Raw genomic sequence first — 22,121 nt, 5'->3', positions numbered from 1 at the left:
AATCTCCTTCCTGAAAGCCTCCTGTGCTGTCACCAAACCCTTGGAGTTTGGCATGGAGAGGTGGGTGGAGGGTCTGTGGTTCTCCTTTGCACCATCCCCTGCTCTGTGTCTGCCTCCCTGGTGCCCTGGACATCTCTGTCCCCAGCAAGGGTCCCTCTCCAAGCTGTGAGTGACACAGCTCTGTGTGTCCCTACTCCCTCCTCAGCTTCAGAAACATAAATCTGGAATGTACAAAAGGGTTTGTGCTCGGCAGCCTGGCCCTGCTGCCAGGCACTCAAACTTGACCCTCTTTTCAGCAGAAAAAAATAAATCAGCAGCAGGAAAATCACAGGGAAAAGAAATCTGCAGCGCCCTGGCTACAGAAAAGCTGCAGTTTTGTTGTACCTTCTCACATGGGAGACTCAAAAGAGACAGAGCAGCCTTTGGGCAGCAGGGTCCTAGAGAGGAATTTGTGCAAGGACTGGCTGAGCAGTGTGATGAGTCCTTGTAATACTGACAGCAATCTGGGCAATAAACAGCTTTAATTGACTTAAAAGCACTTCTGCAGCACTAGCCCAGGGCAGAAAGGTCAAAATCAGGATCAGGCTTGTGAGATTTTTTGAGAAAAGTTACCTAGCAAATGACTTTCTAATTATTTCTGTATCCATTTGCTAATTACAAAGCTCAGGATTTTTCAGCCCACCTGAGGAAGGGAGGCTCTGCAAAATGCCCTTAGAGAAAACCCAGTTTGGTACCTGCCCACCAAGGAAAAAGGTGGTCCCTGGGCAAGGGGGATGTTTTCCTGCCAATATAGCAATCAAATTTAGCTTCTGCCACTGTAGGCAACGCGGCATTAAAAGAAGGAGCTTAAGTTATTAAACTGAGCTGCTTTAATCGTCCGGTTCAGGGAAATCCATTGCTACAGGAGACCTGAGGATTAGTGTATTTTTACCTCAAAGCCAATACATCTATTCTGATCAGTTAGCACTTGCTCATTCGTGCATATGAAACTTCATTCTCCGGGTTTGCCCTCACTAGTATGGGACCAAATGGAGTTTTATTTGGAGGTTGACCCCGTTACCTTGAATCTCATCATTCTGGTGTCTAGCTATGTAATTCTGCTTCTGCTTTTCCTGATCTCCTGCGTGCTGTATGACTGCAGAGGGAAGGATCCCAGCAAGGAGTATGCCCCCGAGGTCCCTGCAGACAGCCAGCCCCCCATCCGGCTGGTGGTGATGCAGCAGGGCTCCCCCAGCACCCGCTGGGCCAAGGGGCTCATCTCTGCCTACGAGAACCCTGCTGACCTGCCTGGGAAAAGGACTACAGTGGTGTGAGGGACCCTGCCTGCAGCTCCAGTCCTGCCTCTCTGCTATGTTTACTCCCCGTGTGCAGCAGGATAATGGGATCCCCAGGTATGTTTATACGCTGGTTTATGTGATGTGGTGCTCGGGGGGTTGTTTGATGTTGAGTTGTGCTCTGTGTGGATGTGAGCTCACAGTTCTGCCTGCCAGCCATAAAGGGGCTAATTTTCCATTTCTGCTGCTGCCTTGCAGCCCAGTGGCAGCCACAGCAGTGATGCTGTTATCCTTGCTTTCATCATGATGGGCCTTGGTTTCATCTCCAGTTGTGTTCCATGCAGTTATTTGGGCAGGGACACTGTTGTTCAGAGCATCCCACCCCAATGGGCTGAGCTGTGCTGCCCCACAGCCTCAGCACATCTTCCTCAGTCCTGCAGATGACCTTGAGAGGCTGTTCTCACCTCCCCGGGGACAGCAGAAACACAAATGATTTTCAGAGGGTAGAGATAGTGCCTTTCCTATAGAAGCCAGCTGCTGCTCCCATCAGAATTCAATACTTTCCATGTTGGCTGGGAGCTCCCCTGAGGGCAGTGCCAAGCCTGTCTTGGCACTTATTTTCTGTGGGTAGAGCACAAGCTCTGCTCTTGTGGGGCAGAGCACTCCTTGCCCTGCACAGATCCCCTGTCAGGATACAAGAAGCTGGGTGCAATGCCTCCTGCCCAAGGGGAAGTGGGAACTGAGGTGATTTACTGTAATGTGAAACGTGTGTCACCACTGTCCACTGGAACAGGAATTTCTGACCCCACATCCTGGATTTCAGTGTCCATCTCCACATGTCTGACCCTGCCTCTCACCCTGAGCCTTCCTTCAGCTGTATCATGTTCCTGCTGTATCATGCTATTGCATCTCCAGTAAATATAATGCTATCTGCATCAGGTCCTGCTGTTCCCATAATTTCAGAGCTGTAAGCTCAAGGCCTTTTTGGTTAACAAGCTTCTTCTGCATCTTGCTGGTTTTGTCCCTCTCAGTGCTCCATGGGATGTTTAACACTAGGTTATTGTGTCTCTATAAATAGTGCTCAAGTTCCTACATGTGATATTATTTAAGTGGTAAATTTTAGCTGGTTATTAAGGGGAAATTAGCACTGTTGTAGGTGCCTGTCCCATAGGCTATTTTACATCATATTAATGTGAAGTTCCTTACAGAGTCCTACAGGAAGCTTTAGTAAAACACAGTGAGATTTATTACCTGTGTCAGCTGTCATGGATGACTCACTGGATGCAGTGGTCCTAATGCCTTCAGGACAGGCATTTTAAATACTTCCAGAAATAAACTGCAGTGAATTGGAGCCACAGTTGAACAGAGCTGTTGGCTGGATTGTATGGTTTGTACTGCAGCTGGGTAGAAGCAGTCAGCCTGTGGTACCTCCCCAGATATGCTGGTTTCTAAATCCTGGCACTGGCAAAGAAATCTTGAGAATATCTTTTTATTTAACTGCTAGTGGTTTTTCTTTTGGTTTCTGAATTCTTGTGGGTGAACCCAGGTTTTGTTTCCAAGCTGCCCTTTGCACCCTTGCATGCATGTGCCTGGTTTGGGAAGGAAGCCTGAATTGGAAGGTTCCTGATGGGTGGGTACTGGAGTAAAACCCTTGATGTGATGCAACTGGTGAATCAGAAGTAGGTGCCATGATCCTCTTCCATGTATCATGCTGAAATATTTAGCACTGAAAAAGTGCAATTAGTTGTAGCTGCTTTGGCACAATGTGGCAGTGACTGAGCTGCTCCTATGTTGTGGCTGCTGCCACCCACACAGGGTGGGTTATGTCTCCCTGGGCTCTCCCATCTGCCCTCCCTGTGATCACCCTGTGATCTCTTTAAAGCTTTTTATGTGTTCATGCATCATTTAGCATTCTAGGAGCCTTCTTGGTGATAAGGGATTCCTGGCATTCTAGAACAGAAATAATAACCTTTGCTAACAAAGCCTTGGGGGAGACTAAAAAAAGCTTAAAAATATCACAGAGAATGGCACAGCTCATGTGACACCAAATGCCACAGTGCCAGCAGAGAAGCTGTGGTTCTTTGCTGAAGGTCATGCAAATAATGTAATGACACCATGCCACGTTGCCATATCATTGCCATTGTGTTTGTTTCTGTAGGTAAAACAGACTTGTGCTGATAAATACTCTTAGATAGCTGAAATTCTCCTGATATGTAGTTATGTGTGCATTAACCACAGATCCCTGGTTCCTTGAAACTCAATGGCAAGGTTTTGGCAATGAAAAACCAATGAAGCTGGTTTTGGCAGGGTAAGTTTTCTGGCTTGAGCTTTAGGAAGTTGTGCCTGGGGACACTGGCACAGGAGCAGTTTCCATTGTTCACTCACGAGGAAATTTGTCAGTTGTGATAGCTGGTGGACTCTGCTCCGAAATGGAGAGGTAAAAGCAGCAAATGATACTTCCCTTCTGATAGCAGGAAGGTAAACATAGGGTAAATCCCTTTCTGGAAAATGAGAAATTGAAGTGCATCAGGACTTTGTCTTCCCAACAGGAATAAAATGGCTTCCTAAGTTTTGTCAATACTAAACCAATCTTGGAGTATTTTGTCTTAATATTGGAGTATTGTTTATACTAGACCAGGATTGGAGTATTCTTAGTGGGAGAGAGCCCTTGAGTGTGTACTGGTAATTCCAAGTAATCAAGTCCCTGTGAGTGAAATTTCTGCTTTGGGGAGGTCTCTGCTGCCACGCTTCACTTAATGACTGTGTCAATATTAATGCAGGCAAATGGGTTTTTATCAGACCAAGCCTGCCAGAAATCAGCCTTGAAGCTGTGCTCCTTCCAGGGTTTGCAGCCTTCTGCCATGCCATTTGCATCATTGTGAGAGAACAGGGATGAACCCTCCCACTGCAGGGCTGTTGTTTGCATAAATTGTGTGTAAAATGTGAATCCCTTGCTGGAATTCACACAGTGCAAAACATCCTGCACCAGGCTTTGCTGCTTTCTGTGCCAAACTGAGCCGTGCAGAGGAGCTCTGCAGAGACTGAGCCATCCCTTTGGGACACCTGCAGCATTCCCAAGCCCTGTCCCACGCCAGGACGTGGCTGTGGGGATCCATGGATGCAGGGAGCAGCTCTGTGCACATCCTCTGAATGACTCTGCCTGCCCTGCTCAGTCGAGGGTGGGTTTGTGCCTTGCTTAATCCAGCCCGTGCCTATGGAGACGTGCTCTGCCCAGAGGATTAGGCAGGATTTTAAGGTCAGGATATCCAGCACAGAAGTCCTGTCCTGCAGCAAGTGCCCTTTGCAAATTAGTGAGATGTGGGTAAAATTGCATTAACATTGATTCATGAGCAATATGAGTTGGAGAACTTTGACTGGACTGACAAGGGTTTGGGAAATATTCCCAGTTCCTGGTTTGAGGCATCCTTGGGCAGCTCCTGCCCCTCTGTGCTTTGCTCCATGTGTCTCTGGTTAGTTTGCTCTGCTCCTCTGCACTGATTTCTCTCTTCTCAGTCATTTATGCAGTGTGTAAGGGGCTTGTTATAAAACTGGCACACAGGGGCTGCACTTGAATTTCAGTTCATGGTCTAACTCCAGTAGGATCCAAGAGAACAAAATAAATATTCTCCCACAAACTGCCTGGAGCAGATGGATTAGAGAAGTAGATGAACAAACCACATTAAATCTGAGCAAAGTGTGGGCACAAACACCTGCTTTGGGTGAGCTGTGGCCACCATGGCACTCTGATATCTGCAGCTCTGTGATTTGAAGAGAACTCAGGGGTGCTGGCAGGATTTATTGCTGTTCTGCAGGAATTCAGTCTGCACTGGCTAACTTACAGTTGGCTTAGTGTGCTTTTAAAGTCACAAATGACTGCTTCTGTAAGGCCTTTATTAAGGGGTTTTACAGAAACAACAGGAAAAAAGATTTCTAGATTTCTCCAGTATTAATTCAAGTCAAACATGTCATTAAATTCACTGAATATTCATCTTTCATGTGAGGCTGTTCCACTGTAAACATACTGTCTAAGCCTTCAGATTTCTTTAAAATCCCTAATAAGCCACTACATATGAGTAGAGGATTAGTCCAGACAGACTAACCCATATTTGCCAGAGACAATTCCTTCCCATGCAGTGATTGTTTTGAATTTGAAAGGGGGTTAATCTTGTCCAATTTTTTTTTTTCATCAGCACATTTTCATCCTCTGATAGTGCTGAGTGTAGAAGCACAGTGACATGTCCAAGTCAAACCCCTTGGCTGAAAGAACTTGAGAATAATTTTTACTGCCTAGAACTGCATCTCCTTGAGTTACCAATCATTCAGTGCTGTTGGTGCTTTGGTGGGAATGCCAGGAGGTAAGAATTGGAATTGAGAGTTTAACTGGAAATACTGTTCTTCAAACCATGAGCCAGTGCTGCTTTGGGGAGCCCATTTGACATCTTTTGGAGGGATCAAACCCCACAAACCCAAGTCTCCTGTGTGCCTTTTATATGGCAAGCACTGACCTGGGTCTGCTGGCCCTGCTGCAGCCCCAGTGGGTTTGTGGCTGCCCCAAGGGCTTGACTCCCTGCAGGATCTGTTCTGTCTGAGGTTTAGGGCTGGATCCACGTGTCCTGCTGGGGTCCCTGGGGGACCAGCAAGGGTGTGCATGTGAGGATGGCAGGATGCTGTGCTGCAGCCTGCTGGTGGCTGCTGTCCCTGGGGAACCAGCTGGGGCAGCTCTCAGGGCTCTCAGGTGAAGGTCTGGCTCTTATAAATAAATTGCTCTGACATCTGCAGCAGAGAGCTGTCTGACTTAACTAGACAAAAGCATAGCAGAATGATAAAAAATGGGAAAATCTGAGCAGTTGCCTTCTCAAGCTTCTGTTCTGCTCCTGCTTTATCTTCCTTATTTCTTCCCATGTGCTGGTTTCCTTGGAGACACTGCTCCTTGCTTTCCCCAACACTGGCACTGCTGACATTAATGTTTCAAAGAGGCACTTCCACCCTAATGTGACAAATCAGGGGCAGTTTTTGGAGGCAGATCCTCGTCACAAGGCATCCAAGCATCCAATTGCAGAATGTGATGGGTCAGTCTCATCCCAGATCTGCAGCAGATGCTCTGTGTGGGCAATGAAGCTGTGCCCTAGTTTCTCCATCTGTTAATGTCAGTAATAATTGTTACACAAGTGGGGTGTAGGGTTGATTTAATTAATATTTATGAAGGAACATGAGATCCTTTCACGGGTGGTGCTATGGAGACATTGTTAATTATGAATGATTATATACTTGTGTCTCTTCCTGAATGCCTAGAAGACTTGGACATATTGTTTAAGCACTCTCATTTTGCACTCCTTCAGTATTGAAGCTGATTTGGTCCATGGTATAGCTCTTTATCACTCTAAAAATACACAGAATTTAACTGCTATTGACTTCATCATGAGCAAGGAATACAGGCTCAACATCCACCTTTATTTGTAATAATTATATTACCCAAGTAATCAGTACCTTTCTATCACTTCATTATGTAATATTTTTCACATTCTATTTTTATTTCTGCCACTTCTTTCATGCAAAATAAATGCACAAATTCGGGCCAGTTCTAGGGCTAAACCCTTCAAGAAAGAGGAGGGGAGGCAGGAATTGGTCTTATCCACCTTTGCCTTCTTCAAATGAAAAAAAACCCTGAATTTCTGAGAGACTAATGGGAGTTGTCTTAAGTTTATTGCTGGAAACTGGGCACACATAAGGGGAATATAATGAGCATAAAAGGTGTATTGAAAAAATCTGTGAGTAGCAGCAGATGATTGTAGGTTTGTAGGTGCTGTACCCATTTGGTACAGCCACTGCACCTCATACCCTCCCCAACAACAACCAAAAAAAGACAATACTTGATGGAGGCATATTAATAATGGTGATTTATTTCCCATTCTCTGCATTCCTCCTCTTTCAGGAGCATAATTAAGCACAGATTTGACGTAAATCACACACTTGTTTCCTCAAAAAGAGGAAACCTGCTGTTTTTCCTTCCAAAAGAAGCACAGACAGCAGCAGGCTGGGTTTGCTGGGGGGCAAACACTCCACCTGTCCTGAGCCTGAAGGACAAGTCCCTTAGTGAGACAGAATCCACCCAAATTTCAGCTGTCCCCCGTGGGGAGCAGTGCAGGGCTGTGGTTTGTTCTCTGCAGGGCTCACAGCAATGCTGCCTTTAAATCATTTCTCATCAGCCACCAGCAGCTCTGCAATTTCCAGCCCTCCAGGCACAGCAGGCAGGTCACAGGGCAGGGGAGGTGTGATGAGCCCAGGGACTCTGGAGGGAAAGAAAAGCTTTTTACTGAGATGGGAATGGTATTTTATCACTTTTCAGGGGTTTAGTTTTAGATCAGGTTCACACTAGAACCAGAGTGGTTTAACAGTGGGAAGGTGTTTTTATTACTAGCAAAAACTCTGATGGTGAAATGACTACACCAGCAAAAAGTAATTTGACATTAAGCCTTATTTTCCTTGCTGAAGCAATGTGTAGTAACTTGGCAGATAATCTCATTAATTAATTGAAGCTCTATTTACAGTTGATGGAGAGAGACAGCTTGTTAGGGACACAACATCCAGTCTTTTCCAGTGCAGACAAGGCTGTGTAAAGCTGCATTTTTATTTATATACATATGCTGAATTGAAAATCGGGGCATAGCTCATAGAGCCAAGTGTTCTGTCCCTGGAGAAATGAATAGAAGGCAAATCTTTGGCATCAGGAGGCTCCCTGTTTGTTTTGGGAAGGAAAGCTGGCAGGGATCCCAATGCTAACTCTGAACATCTGAGGAAAAGGCTGCTGGAAAGAATTATGTTGTGACGCAGACGGGGGACAGCCAGGAAATTTGAAGCCAGGACAGAGACTCCTACCTTAACTCATTCTGGCATGGAAAAAATCATTGTGAGGCATTAACACCCCACCTTTGGGATGTGTATTTACCAAATGTGCTGGTGTTTGAGCTCCCTGGGAGGAGGGAGGTTTTCACCAATTCATGGTGGTAGAGATTAGAGAACTGCTGGGACTGGTGGGAGTTAAGCCATGACTGGAGGAGAAGATAGGGCTCATCAGTGTCACATCACTGTGTTTTTGTAACTGCCTTGGCAGGGTTTTTTGCCTGGGAGGGGACATGCTGCTCCCCCATTATTGCCTCTAGAGAGCTGAAGGGACAAAGGACCCTTTTTTTTTTTTTTTTCCCTCCAGCCAACTCTGCAGGCCACCAGATCCCAAGGCTCCCCTCCTCCTGTGGATTTGTGCTCTCAGTATTGCAAAAGTCCATCTGTTTGCAAATGTCCCCTTTTGCAAACAGAAGATGCTTTGCCTTCTTCATCTGCTGAAGGTGAACACGTGCTTTTATTTCATTGCCTGTTTGCTCTTGATGTGTACTGAAAGATAGGATGCAGATCTCCCAGAGGAGAGGACACTCATGTTGGAGGCAAGAAGGTAAAGAAAGGAGCCCCCAGCAGCAAGGAGGTGGGTGAGTGATGCTGCTAAGGCTCCCCCAAAGGTGGCCAAAGCCTGTCCTGCAGGGCAGAGTTTCAAAGCACAGTCATGCAGTAGTGCTGCCTTTTCCTGTTTGGTTTAACAGCTGCTAGGGAAAAGTGACCATGATTATTCTGTGCCCTCTCTGCTGGGAAGCATTCAGGGTAATCTGGAGTCACAGATGTTACAGAAGACAGATCATTTCCATTTTTTTTTTTTTTAACAGAAGAAGTCAAGGTGTAATTATTGGATGAAGGCAAAAGGCTGAAGCCCAGGCTGTGCTCTCACCACATGAGGCTGAAGCTCCTCTCTCTGTTTCTACACAAGGCAGAATGTTGCCCTTACCTGGACTGGAGCAGGTCCAGCCTTTTGCAGTGAGCTCTCTCCAGGCAGGTTGCAGCAGCTCTCAGCTGCCTGCAATGCAAGGGCGCCCTTGGATCTCCAGGCACTTCCCACCCTGTGCAGGTGGCTGCAAGTGGCAGCTGGGTCCCTGCCCATCCTCAGGGGCCAGTTCCCCCAGGATGAGCACCAGGACCTGGCTGGAGGGCAGGAATGCATGTTCTGAGCATGGTGGGATGTGTTCTACCAGTGTGTACCAGTGCTGTGAGCATGGGCAGCTCCTGCCACTGCATCTTGTCAGGGCAGAGCTTGAGAGCATCCTCTTGGGTCAGAAGCATTTTGCCATTCTTGTTTGATGGAAGTGCCACCCTGTCAGATTAGCTCTGCTCCTACAGGGCACCAGCTTTTCTGTCTTAGCAGATAAACCTCTGCTGGCCAGATCACAGCGTCTCAAACTCCCAGCACAGCCTGCCAGGAGGCACCAGGGGCTCAGATCAGCCTGAGTTCAAAGGGACACTTTGGGCTTAGAACTCCCAGTGAGCCTGATCATGACTTCAACCTGGGAGATGGGGACAGCAATTGCCCCAGATGACCAGGGCAGGGCAAGGCTACAGAGAGATCATTGGGTTTGTAGGTGCAGCCCTGGCTGCTGGCACAGTGCTGGCTGCAGTTAGAAAATGCTCTGATATCTGGATTTTTAAAAATGAGCCATTATAATGCATGTCTCCTAATAAAAGATAACACAGAATGCAATAATGTAGCAACCCTATCGGCTTCTCTGGTTGCTAATCCCATATTAGTCTGCACACAGCTCCACATGCTGAGACCTGTCTTTGTGCATATAATTACAGGTTCTTGCATAAAGGCTGCAGGTGCTTCTGTTTTAACCCTGCATTACAATGCCTTAAATTCAATACAGAAGTCACCCCAGCTCAATTCTCATTCTTCACCTCATCTTGTGTCACCCCTTCTCTCCAGAAGCTCAAGGGACAGGGCAGATTATTGGACACTGGCATGCTGCCCTAAGCATCAACTTTCCAAAAAGCACATTCTGGGGTACAGGTACAGCACATGGTGTGCACTTGGTGTCTCCCCACAAACCATTGATCTTTCCATGCTCCAGTTTTTGGGTTTGGAGGGGCCAGATTCTGTGGTGGGGAGTGGCTGTGATGCTGGAGCAGGACATGCCCATGTGCTGTGTTCTCCCTGTCCCTGCTGCAGGCAGGAGGTTACTCAAGGTAATTCAGCAGATTTCAGTGGAAATACCTGGGGGTGACACGATTGCACCTGCAGTGAGGAGAGGGGCCCAAATCGCACAGGTACAATCAGGATTGTTTCTATCTGGCTGTCACATTCCAGAGCCTCTGCCAAGTCCCCCTTTCCAGCTTTCTGCCACCCCTCCCTGCTTTCAGATCCAGCTGCTCTCTTACTCTTGGTTTTCACACTCATTTTATCACTCTTTGTACAACATGACCACTAATTGGTGCAGCTAATTAACTGCTAAAAGACGGTGTCTTGGTCTTCAGATCCAGCCCAGGGATCTGAGCAAAGCCTTCCTGAGGGACAAAGGCTCTGAACACCCTAAACTCTGCCATTAGAGCTGCACCTGGCAGCTTCAGCTCCTTTGTTTTCCCTTTGAGGGCCTCTAGCAATGTTTTTTTTCTTAGTCGAAAGTCAGGATGCCTTTTAGTGGACAGATGGGCATTTTTCGAGTGAAGATGGGATGGATAAAATCAAATATTTGTTTCAATTTGAACAAAAGTAATTTGTTTAATCAGACCGTCATTTTCTGGCATCTATCCATGGAAGCACAAAGCAGCAAGCAACAGCTCTGGATTTTATGTGTCTCCCTAAGAGACTGAGTGTCCTGCTCAGTACAGATTTCACTGGGCTCCCAGGGCTTGCTTGCTTTATTTGAGGTTTGGTACAACAGCAAAAAGCTTCTGCATTGTTTCTTTTGAAGACTTCAGAAAATTCTTTGAGTAACTCTGCATCTTCAGAACTGGGGTTCTATGAATGTGTCCCCACAAAACCTCCAGTGCAGAGGGGATATTAACACCAGATACCCAGCAGCTCTGGCTGCTCTGTGCCCAGCCAGGGCCAGCTGCTGGTAACCATTTCAGACAGACCTGGATACAAATCATCAGGTCTTTTCTTTCACTTCCTTTTGCACACTGGCAGTCCTACTTTCATTTGACAGTGGTTTAATGAAAATCTTGCTGTTCTTCTCCCTGGAATTGGAGAGTTGACATTGCAATGAAGTCCTTCCTTGACCTTCCCCTGTTGGCCACTCCTGGAAATTAGATCACCTTCATTTTAATGAGCTCAGAGGATTGGGGAGTTGCAAGAAAAGAAAAATCAACTTCAAAAATACCTAACCTCCTCTTGTGAATATGTCAGGACATGTTTTCAGATGCAGAGCTCTTACCTGAACAGGCTTGTTCTTTCCTCATTCTGTGGCTTCTCCAGCTGAGCTGTTTCTTGGCTCCAGCCTGTGCTTTATGATGCAAGGCCATGTTGACTTTGCATGAGGTTTGTTGCAATGTATAGAGCAGATTTGTAAATCAACTCAGCCTTTGCTCCCCTCTCTGCCCTTTGTGCAGTCTAGTCCAGCTAGCAAACCAAAGGTGACCTGCCTCTGTGTGTGTATAAATACATATAAAACTGAATTTAATACATAAGAATATATAATGATATAAGATGCAATGTAAAAACATCTCTGCAAGGCTTCCAGGAGCTGGCAGGGCCATCCTAGAGGTGAAGTGGAAGAAAATCACTAAATAGAAATGACTGAGAATAGAATGAGTTCAGGAGATGCTGGATTTGGGGCTCTCCTCTATTTGATTTCTTCCCTTTGGGTTCCCTTCTTGGCCATGTGGGTCTGAACTGTGCCCAGTGCAGGTTGAAATTTGAAATTTGGGTGATGTAGAGACAGAGCCCAGCAGCTGCAGTGCTCACCCTGCATGGGGCAGGACTTCTGCCATAGAGCCAGAGTGATGCTGCTCCACAGCCTGCAGGAGTTTGTAAATGATAAGAAAATATTTGTCAGCAGTTGATAAAATTCAGCTGTACTTTTTTATTATTATTTTACCAAAAAGGTTCAAAACTGGCCAGGCATCTTGTTACCTTTCAGGGTATTGAAAAATTTCCTTCTTTTACCCTTTTTGCAGGGTGAGATGGTTTCTTCCAGAACCAGTGTTAGGGGGTTGATCAGATTTCAAGCCCAAGCTCATGGCTATGGAATTGCTCCTCTTTTTACCTGCCTGAGTGACAGATTAGAAATTCAACCTGCTTTCACAGCCAATGGAGAGGGTTGGGTAACTCCAGAGGAAATTCAGCTCTCAGGTGTATTTTGTTTCCTCTCAGGTGACAAGACATTTAATTTGGGTTTAGTGAAAAAAAACCCCACAGCTTTGGTCTCTGCTTTGGGTTTCTGATCCTGTAGTTGGTGTAAGCACAGGTGTGGAAAATCCTCTGCAGCTCCATGCCTTAGAACAAGTTTGCTATGTAAAAAATTAGAGTTTGTATAGGTCTGAAAGCTGTATAAATAATAGTGGTTTTTTTAGTACTACACCAGTGCTATCTTGCATACATATTTATTTAGTAGTAAGACCAAAAGCTTGGAAGAAAAATGTGTTTGCAAAGGGCTGTGATAGCAAAGGTTTCCTTCTTGTGTTCGTGTGCAGCACAAAATGGAAGCAGATACATAATGGAAAGGTAATTTATTCTATCAATGTCAAATACCCACACAAACCAGTCTGGCTCGATATTTATATTTGCAGAGTTTATTAGCACAAAATAAAAAAAGAAACTATGGTGAACATAAAATAAAGCACACTGGAATATGGGCAGAGTGTCACCAAAGCTGTCCTTGCTGCTGCTTCAGTGCATTTATCCAACAGCAGTGCTGAGCACTCCCAGAACAGCACAGTTTGGTTTCCAGGTGAGTCCAGGAGGAAACAACTGGGATTGTTGGTTGGGAAATCAGGGTAAAATCTGGAGCAGCCATTTGTAAACATGGACATGGTTGGATGAAGAATGACTGTGCAAATACAAAATGCCCTCAGGGCTTAAATCAGGAGAGCCTTGCAGTGATGCTGCCCCAGGCCAGGATTGCTCTGCAGGGCAGGACCTGCCATCAGCCAAAGGCTTCTTTGACTAAGGATGGCTTTTTCCTACACTGGTTTTAGCCCATTTTTAATAGAAAAAAAATGTGAGTTTCACTGCCTCACCTGCAGGTCATCAGAAGACAGGGCTTGCTCCTTCAGTGTGCCTCAAGTCCCAGTGAAAGGAAAATGATTACAATTTCTTTAATTCCATATGAAACAGTGTGCTATAGCTGATGGTTTCTCCCTCTAGAGAGCTGGTATTTCTCCAAGTGGGATGGTCAGTGAGCACCAGCTTTGCCCCATGAAGTGAGGAAAGCAGCTGTGGTTTGTGCAGTCAGGCAAGCCCTGAGCTGAGCAGGTCACGCCTCAGCAGGGCCCTGGAGCTGTGCTCACCTGCCTGTGGCACAGCACAAATTGCACATGCCTTGTCTCCCCTGGGATTATACAGCTATGGACTGAGGCACATCCATCACCCTGCTGTCAAAACAAACCTTTCTGCTGCACGGAGGGCAGAGCTGGAGCTGGAGCCAGGGCTGCAGGACAGGGGCTGTGTGAGGTCAGGGTGGAGGTGAGCTGGCACAGCTCCCACCTGCCCACATTCCCAGGGCTTAGCTCAGCCTCTGTCCATTTCTGACAACAAACACCAGCAGCTTTGCCACCTCCTCTGTGGCACTGTTGACAGAAGGATGGGCATTGTCCCCTTCCCCTCCAAGCCAGGAGTGTAGAAATTCCCAGCTGGAGCTTCATGATGCTGTTCTCTTGCTGCAGTGGGTGAATTGTGGCCAAAGCAGAGACTCTGAGCTGCTTGGCTTGGGTTTTCACATTTCAGGATAAAAGTGATGGATTTTTATCCTGAAATGTGAAATGTAGGACTTGGGATGTAAAGCTGTGCAGCTATCAGCTGGAATAAAGGTGCACTGGAGCCACAGCTCCCAAAAGAGGCTGAGGATGTGCCCTCCAAACCAGTCAGAACTGCTGGGTCATTCCTGCCAGGCTCTATTCAGTGTTGAGGGCAGGACTGCTTATGGAGCAGCCACATTCATCACCCACAGCAAAATTTAATGAACAGCCAATCTTTTTTGGCAGCTTTATATTGCAGGGAGGGCAGAGGGTTTATGTGAACTGGATTTGTGAAGGCATTTGTACAAATATTTGTTCTCTGCTCCTTAGCAGCAAAGGGATGAGTACAAACAACATCCCCATTTAAGGTCCCACTCACTTGTTGCAAAAGAACTGATCCAATTTTGGTTGTGTTGTGGGCCTCCAGCTGGGTCTGCAGGATGTGTGAGGTGTAGCTCACATAGCCTGGAACAGAGGCAAAGGCATGACAGGGCAATGCTGCAAGGATGGAAATGCTCCTGCACAGGGATGGAAATACTCCTGCACAGGGAACAGCTCTGGACTAGGAAGTGGCTGCAAAAAGGGCACCTTTGGGATCTCCAGTCACTGGTAGAATTCCATCTAAATCTCAAGTTATCTCAAGCATCCATCTGCCCCCTGGGAAGGCAGGATCAACCATGGCTGTTTACTCAGGGAGGCAGTTCCCTCCTGCAGGCACTGCAGCAGGTGATTTGTTCTTACTGCAGGGAGAGAAAATTCTAAAGACAAAAAAATTCACAGGAAAATTTTAGCATGTGTGTTCAGTGCCAAGGTTAGATTAGGGCTGCTCTGTAAATGACTAAGGATCAGATCAGATTATCAAGACTACAGTGTGCAAATCCAATCCTAATTTGGATTAAACCCTATGTCACATATTGAAAAATATTGACTAGATGCTCCCAAAGTGAACATAATCCATTCAGTTGTGTGATTTTTCCCACAGGAAAAATACTATTTGATTATGGCATTAAATAGTGTGCAATTAAATTGTATGACAGAGACAGGCTAAGAGTTGAATTTTGGTTTTCTCTAATATTAAGGTCTTAGATTTTGCAGCTTCAATACTACTCTTTTATAAGTGGAGAGATTTTGTGCTTAAGTGTTTATTTTTAAACCCCTCCTCATGCAGTGAAGAATAGGTCTCTGCTGGGAACATAGAAAAATTGTGAGAAAAAGAGCAGTTTGAACAAACTACTTTGGATAGTTCCAAAACCATTTAGCCTTGATTCCCTTTAGTAATCTCATATTGGATTTTAATCATTACTGTAACATGATATTAATATTTTTAAATTGAAGTGCAGCAACATTTCTGGCAGTTGTTTTTGGTAGATTCTCCATTAATGTCTACTTAACTGGAGACAGAAGGAGTCAAGCACACAGTTAATTATGAAGATGTCTGCATGACAGCATAAAATCTCAGATGAAAAAGAAACATTTTAATATGAATAATCATCGGGCTTAAAGTCTCAGTCATCTTTAAATAGCGGTATACTGATGACTAAAAGCAGCAGTAATGTGTCTTGCACTATACAGAATTTAATAACCATTTATTTTAACCTTCCATGTTGCAGGAGTGCAAGCAGGGGCACAGCCCACTGCTCAGTTTGTGTGGGATTTGTGTCACCATCCAAAAGTTGAGCCTCTGTCTCCCCAAAACTTCAGAACAAAATGGAAGAGATTAACTCCTCTAGAGTATCACCTCTCCTCTGCTAAGGGGCATCTTTCCTCAAAGAACACATTATCCTTTTTGTCCTTTTCAATGGTTAAAATTGGTGCAAATGTACCCAGTACAGCTCTACTGTCAAAACATGGGAATTTAGATTTCCACTGAAAAACTGAAAATGCCTTTATAAATTTCAGATAGACACTTTTGTCATTTTGACTAAACCTCCACAGAGGTTTTTCCAGTGCCAGGTTGCTAATAGCTTTGGGGTTGTTTTCTAGAATTTAAGTGAAAAGCTGTTACACAACTCCTGTAAGGTTCCAAAGGATTGGAGGCAGTTCAGAACCCACCATTCCTATTTCTATCAGGTGTGAGGCTGTTTGAAATGAGCTTGGGCAGTCAGCAGGAGCAGGACAGAGCACAGCTGCCAGCAGGGTCAGGCAAGGGCAGATGCCAGATAATGTATAAATTGCAATTTATATACATATTATATATATATAATAATATAGTGATGTATATAATTGTAATTTATAAAACTGATCCTGCTAAAACCAAACAGAAAGGAGGAGAATGGTGTGAGCTCAGCCAGTCTGAGCACAGTGCAGGAATTCCTGGACTTTGATCCACTGCCAGCACTGTGGCCCCAGTGCTGGGGAAGCTGCTGAGGAAACAGGGTTTGAATGCACAGCCTTCCTCCAAGGCTCTGTTCCCAAAAATGTGGCCTTGCAATTTAGCACCCACAAGCTGCAGATAAGAGGTTGTGGTCCCAGTACAGCAGAACAAGGTTAGCCCTGGTGGGGATCCCCACTCCCCTCCGGGTAACCAGAAGCAGATCAGAAGTGACAGCCCCAGGGAAGGAAGAGTTTCTGGAAACACACAGTCTGTGCCCACAAAAATCTCTATTTCAGCTCTTCACTGGGGACAGTGTCTGTTTTTTTCTTGTTCAACCAGCCTCTCCTTATAAATATTGCTACTGAACCTCAGGACCCAGGAATCTGGAGCACAGGAATTTGCTGTCTGAGGAATTTTAAAAACAAGTTGAGGGACTCCTGTGCCTCTCTGGATTGCTGTTTACCCAATCCCTTTCCAAATGGCTCCTAAAAACTTCCCAACTATGAGGTTTTTTGTTCCACTTAGTTCTTCCAGCAATTATGTGAGGAGTCAGAGTCTCATTTGTGTGGGTCCAATCCCTCAGTTATATCACTGGAATGCTGTAGACTTTCACCCATCACAGCAGAAAGAGAAGTCAGGTCAGAGTCTGTCTGAAAACTTATCCCTTCCATTGAAGATAACACAGTTTATAATTCTAACTCAAGGACAGACAGAATTGAGTGGATGGTGGATGAAAGGCCTCTGAAGGTTGCCAGTAGCAGTAACACTCATTTTGCAATCACTGTTTGGAGCAGAGCAGACAAGTTTGCACTGGAATGAAACTTCTTGATATCTCTGTCTCTTGCAAGTCCTCTGACCTCTCAGCAACTTGGCCTGGCCATCAACTAAATGATATATCCACAAATTTCCTGCTGTTCAGAAGGGACATGGTGAAACAGAACTCCCTTCACTCTTTGTAACACCCCATAACCAAGGTACAGAACATTTGGACTTCTGTCCTTAAATAACAGGAGTTATTTCTTCAGAAACACTGTAGAAACAGTATCTAAACTTATCAGGGGAACTGCAAGTTAGGCAATCACTCAGATCCTCTTGTCCCTGCCTCTTCCCAAGGCTAGCAAGCATTATTCAGATTGGGAGATATAGTAGGGACAGTGTGTCTGATGTTTGTTTGGCTTTATTAAAGAACATGTTCATTTTGCTTCTGAATGATTTTATAAACATTTGTGATCAATAGAGAAAAATGGATTCATATTTTATTAAGTCTGTTTGCAAAACCTAGAAAACCTGAGACAATGCTATGCATTGGAGTACAGATGTTTTCTCCCTTTCCAAATATATTTAGGAGACCTGAAATAAATGAAACTACAAGGCTGTGAGGTAGCAGGCAGGAAGGGCAGGGTGAGTTCACAGACCCTGTGCCAGCAGGCTGAGCTCCTGTGCACATGATGCTTCATGACCTGCACAGGGCAGTCAGGCACCCCCTCAGTTTCACTTACACTCACCTCTGTCTTTTTCTCCTTTATTTGTTTGGGTTTTTTGTTTGTTTGTTTATTCTTTAAGTATTGAGAAAACTAAGTACCATTTCTATCTGAGAAACTATCCAACTATTTCAACCATTTAACAACTGACAAGAAATCAATTTGTTTTCTTTTGCTAAATATGTTTAAAATCTCCAAGCAGTCCAGATGGGATGTAGGAATCATTTCCTCTCAGATGACAAATGACAGGCTGAATTCCACCCACTCTGTTCACTTTGGCCTGACCTAGGGCTGATAGGAAACAATGAGAGTCTTTCCGTTAACTTAAATGGATTTTGTGTCAACCCCATTAAGTAACAGCTTATTTCCCTTCATTGATTGTGATGTCAAAGATGAGGAATTAAGAGTGATTATGGATGGCAGACACATTTGCAGAGCAAAAACCCAGTGATGGGGAGAAGAAAGGAGGGGGAAAGATTTTGTGTGTCAGTGTTATAAATATCAGTTAATGATGGTCTGGGATTCAAACACAGAACTGCTTTATTTTGGCTTTGGTATAAGGGTGAACATTTTTCATTTACTTCTGAAAAGAGAAGAAATTGAGGGCATATTAAAATATTGGGTCCAAAGAGAAATAATTTAATTCTGCATGGGTAACACATTGCTAAAAAGATTTTCAAAAGCCTCCACTTTTGAGTGCTAAAACTTTTGAGAGAGGGCAAAAATAGTCTTTTTTTTCTCCCAAGGGTGGGGTACAGCTGGGGCTTTTCTTTGCAGGTCACAATAACAAGACAACTGGAGGATGGGGTGAGAGACCTCTTCTCTTAGGATCTAATGAACTGAGAGGATATACTGTTACAATACAATAGCATAATTCTTTATTCTCTGTTCTAGACTTCCTACAGATCCTCATGGCTCTTATCCCTTTCGTTTAAGAAACTGAACTGTGATTTTCCAGGTGTTCTCCAGTCTGAAGCTGAAGGCAATGGCAGCTGCTAGCTCCTGAGTCAGGTTGTCCTGATTTGGCCTTTCATATAAAATTCTCTTTATGAGTAAATTTTATCTTTAATCACTCCCTCTTTGCCTGTCAGCCAAAATTCCATACTGATTTCAGCTAGAGTAACTGATGGATGTTCCAAGGCCTATGGGCCACCATCTTTTTTATGGTACAATTACTAAAAGCCAAATGTTCCTCACATTTTTTTTTATTTCTAAAAAAGCCTTGAAATCTGGCACCTTTGTGACTAAAGCTTCCCAAAGGAAGCACTACAGAATCAATATCTGAAAGCAGGATGCTTCTGCATTTTTTGAAGTAAAAGTTCTCTGCAGTCATTAACAGACTTGATTCATCTGATGACTCAGAATTTGTGCAGCTGGTCCAAGGCCATTTCAGAGACTGAAAAGTGCTGCTTTTCTCTCCTTTTCTGAAGTGAGTCTTTTCTCAGTTACATGAAGCACCTCCTGCCCTCACGTCAGCTTTTTCATTTAAACTAAAGGTTGTATTCAGAAAATGCAACAGCAATGAATTTGATTTAAAAGATGAATTAATATAAAATTTTACCTTCATTGGTTTTCCCAAGATGCATTTTGACATCTTTGCAATGTTCTTTTGTTTACAGGAAATGCAATACATGGCAGGACTATGTGAGACATAGGCCAAATGACTGCAAAATAATGTTTCTCCATTGTTTTACTGTAATTAAACCTCATTAGTCACATAGATAATCATATTATAATTTCATGTTTCTCTCATGTTTTCAGGAGTTTCATGCTTATTGATTTGAAGTTCCTGAATCAGATACATTCTCTTTATATTTTGGTTCAAGTTTTTGAAACAAGCAGAGCTTACATTTTCTATGATGCATTTAGGTTTTATTTTCATTATACAATTCTAGTCCCATGCCAGATTTTAAATGTTAATAATTCAGCCATTGCTTTTGAAGGGGTTTGATGGTTCCATTCACTGATGATTTAAATAGCCAATTTTCAATCATCACTCTCTTTTGAGAGTTTATAGCTGTGCTATTCCTTTCCCATTAATTGCTGTCATAGTAAAGATTCCTATCGACTGCAAGTACTTCGATTTTATTCCCCATGGTAACTGTTTATTATCCTCACAAAATCTTGTGGCTTTGTGGAACATGAAAAATACACTTTCCTCAGATGTAGTGACAAAAGAGAAACCTTCATCAGAATTTGACATTTCATTATCCATGCTAATGGAATCTAATACAAGGCCCACCTCTCTGAAATCCCTTGTTTCACTTGCAGGAATTCTTTCTGTGATGTGAGTAGCAATGCTGTAATCTCATTTCAGGTTTGGTGCTGGCAGCAAGAGCTGGGACATCAGGTAAATGTTTGTGTTTCAACATTTCCTACTCTAAGTGGCTGTCTGTGCCAAGGAGCCAGCCCTTCTTCCATGCTTGTGTCACCCTGCAAAAGTTGCCAGGGCCAGAACTAATTCCATTAGTGTTTGGAAAGCTATTTATAAGCCTGTCTTCAGTGGGATGACCTTATTAATTAGACTGGGGGAAGGCTGAGGGAGGGAGAGAGGCTCATTTCACAAGACCATTGACATGCATTTCTAGAAGCAATGCTTCTCCTTCATACTATGCTCAAAAAGACTGTCAAATAAGGTAGAAATCTGGGTTAGTTTGCAATAAGAACAAAAAAGCTCTATCCATGCTGTCTGCAGGACCCAAAGCATCAACTTTTTACAGGGTAGTTCTGCTGCTGCATGTCCTTGGACATGCCAACAAAGCCCAAACTTTGTTCTCTAAACCAAGAAAAGGAAAGATCTTTAGCACTAAAGCTTCTAAACCAAACCTTAATGAAACCACCCCCTTCCTCCATTATCACACACACCCCTAAGACAAGCAGGCTCAGTCCTCATATCCTGTTTGTTATGAAGTCAAACAAAAGCAGAAGGAAACTTTTCTCCCCCTTATTTACCCCAAACGCTTGATTTACTCCGCGGTGTAACCTGGGAGTGGAGTTTCACCTACCAAACCCATTTCCTGCCCCTCACTAAGGTCTGTGCTGCTCTGCTCCCTCCCCACTGCATTTCAAGGGCTCCCTGAGCTGTGTCCTGCTCTGCTGCCTCTGCAGCCAGCCCATCACCACTGCCAGCTCCAGAAAGGGAGTCCTGGGAGCAATAGCACTGTCCTGTCACCAATACATCCATTTTGGCAACTGAGGAACTTCTCTGTTATCTGTTTAACAAATCAGGGGACTGGTTATTGTGCAGGCTTATAATAACTCATCTGTGCCAAGCAGCCAAAAGAAGCTCAGCTTTTGTGCAGGATGTTTACTTTTATCAATATAACCTCCTGACAGAATCTCATTCACTGCTGGCATCCCAGTGCCAATTACACTTTTCATCTTGGGTGGGGAAAAGGAAGCTTTCAGAGCTTGCCTATTCATTTGGTGGATTTGTACAACCCAGGACAATTTTACAATGCAGAGAAAACTACAGACCCCATTTCTGTGTCCCTCCTTGCATAATCCTTTACAGATATTTAATGTCTCTTTCAGAATTCTGTATGTGACAGTTTAATGCCCAGGGTACAAACTCCACCACCTCTAGTGTTGTGAAGGGCTATGAGATACCAAATGGGTGTCTGTTATCAGACTGGGATTGCCTGGTTCATTTTGGAAATCCATTTTACAAACACCTTACAAAACTGAAGTCTCTGAGTCCCATGAAAGAATAATAGGTCAAATATCTTATTAATCAGCCCTTGGCTGTTCATGTTCAGTCCATTGCTCATTTCAGGTACACTACATGACTGGGCTCCCCAGCAGGGATGCATTCAGTAAGAAAAGTTCTTTCACCCTTTTTTTAACCCTGACTCATTTATTAAAATGCATTTCTGGCTGAGTGCACAATGACATATTTCTATTCTTAAGAATGTCTTTAATCAAAACTACTTCAGGTATTTGAAGGTTCTGGTTTTTCTTACTTTGTAAACAAGAGTAACCAAATTAACAAGGTTTTTGCTTCCTTAATCTTGTATGCTGAATGCCAGTTTTTAGGATTTAGACTTAATGATTCCTTGGTCCATTAACAAAGGGTTTCTTTTATTTTTATTGTTTTTAAGGCACTCTGATTCATTCAATCAACAAAAGCAATTACAGAGATGAGTTCAACAAGAGTCACTGGTACTAAAATTATGTTGTGGTTCAGGACTGCTCTAACAAAACCTGTGCTGAGTAATTTAGTGCTCTCCTTAATAGACACAGACTTCCAGTAAAAAATCTTCCAGTTTCATCACCACT

At 44.2% G+C, this 22,121-nt stretch overlaps 1 protein-coding gene across 1 annotated transcript; it reads left to right on the top strand.

Annotated features, from left to right (window-relative positions):
• Positions 1 to 736: 736 nt before the first annotated feature.
• On the top strand, positions 737 to 20,186 carry SMIM36 (small integral membrane protein 36). The gene is made up of 2 exons (XM_079323649.1): positions 737 to 1,391; positions 20,161 to 20,186. Exon 1 carries the CDS (start codon positions 984 to 986, stop codon positions 1,311 to 1,313), a length of 330 nt encoding a protein of 109 aa, XP_079179775.1. The 5' UTR covers positions 737 to 983; the 3' UTR covers positions 1,314 to 1,391; positions 20,161 to 20,186.
• The last annotated feature ends 1,935 nt before the right edge of the window (positions 20,187 to 22,121 follow it).

The sequence above is a fragment of the Erithacus rubecula genome (genome assembly GCF_903797595.1).
Source record: "Erithacus rubecula genome assembly, chromosome: 20".
Classification (NCBI taxonomy): Eukaryota; Metazoa; Chordata; class Aves; order Passeriformes; family Muscicapidae; genus Erithacus; species Erithacus rubecula.
Note: the sequence above shows the minus strand (reverse complement) of the source record. Positions and strands in the feature narration are given on the sequence as shown.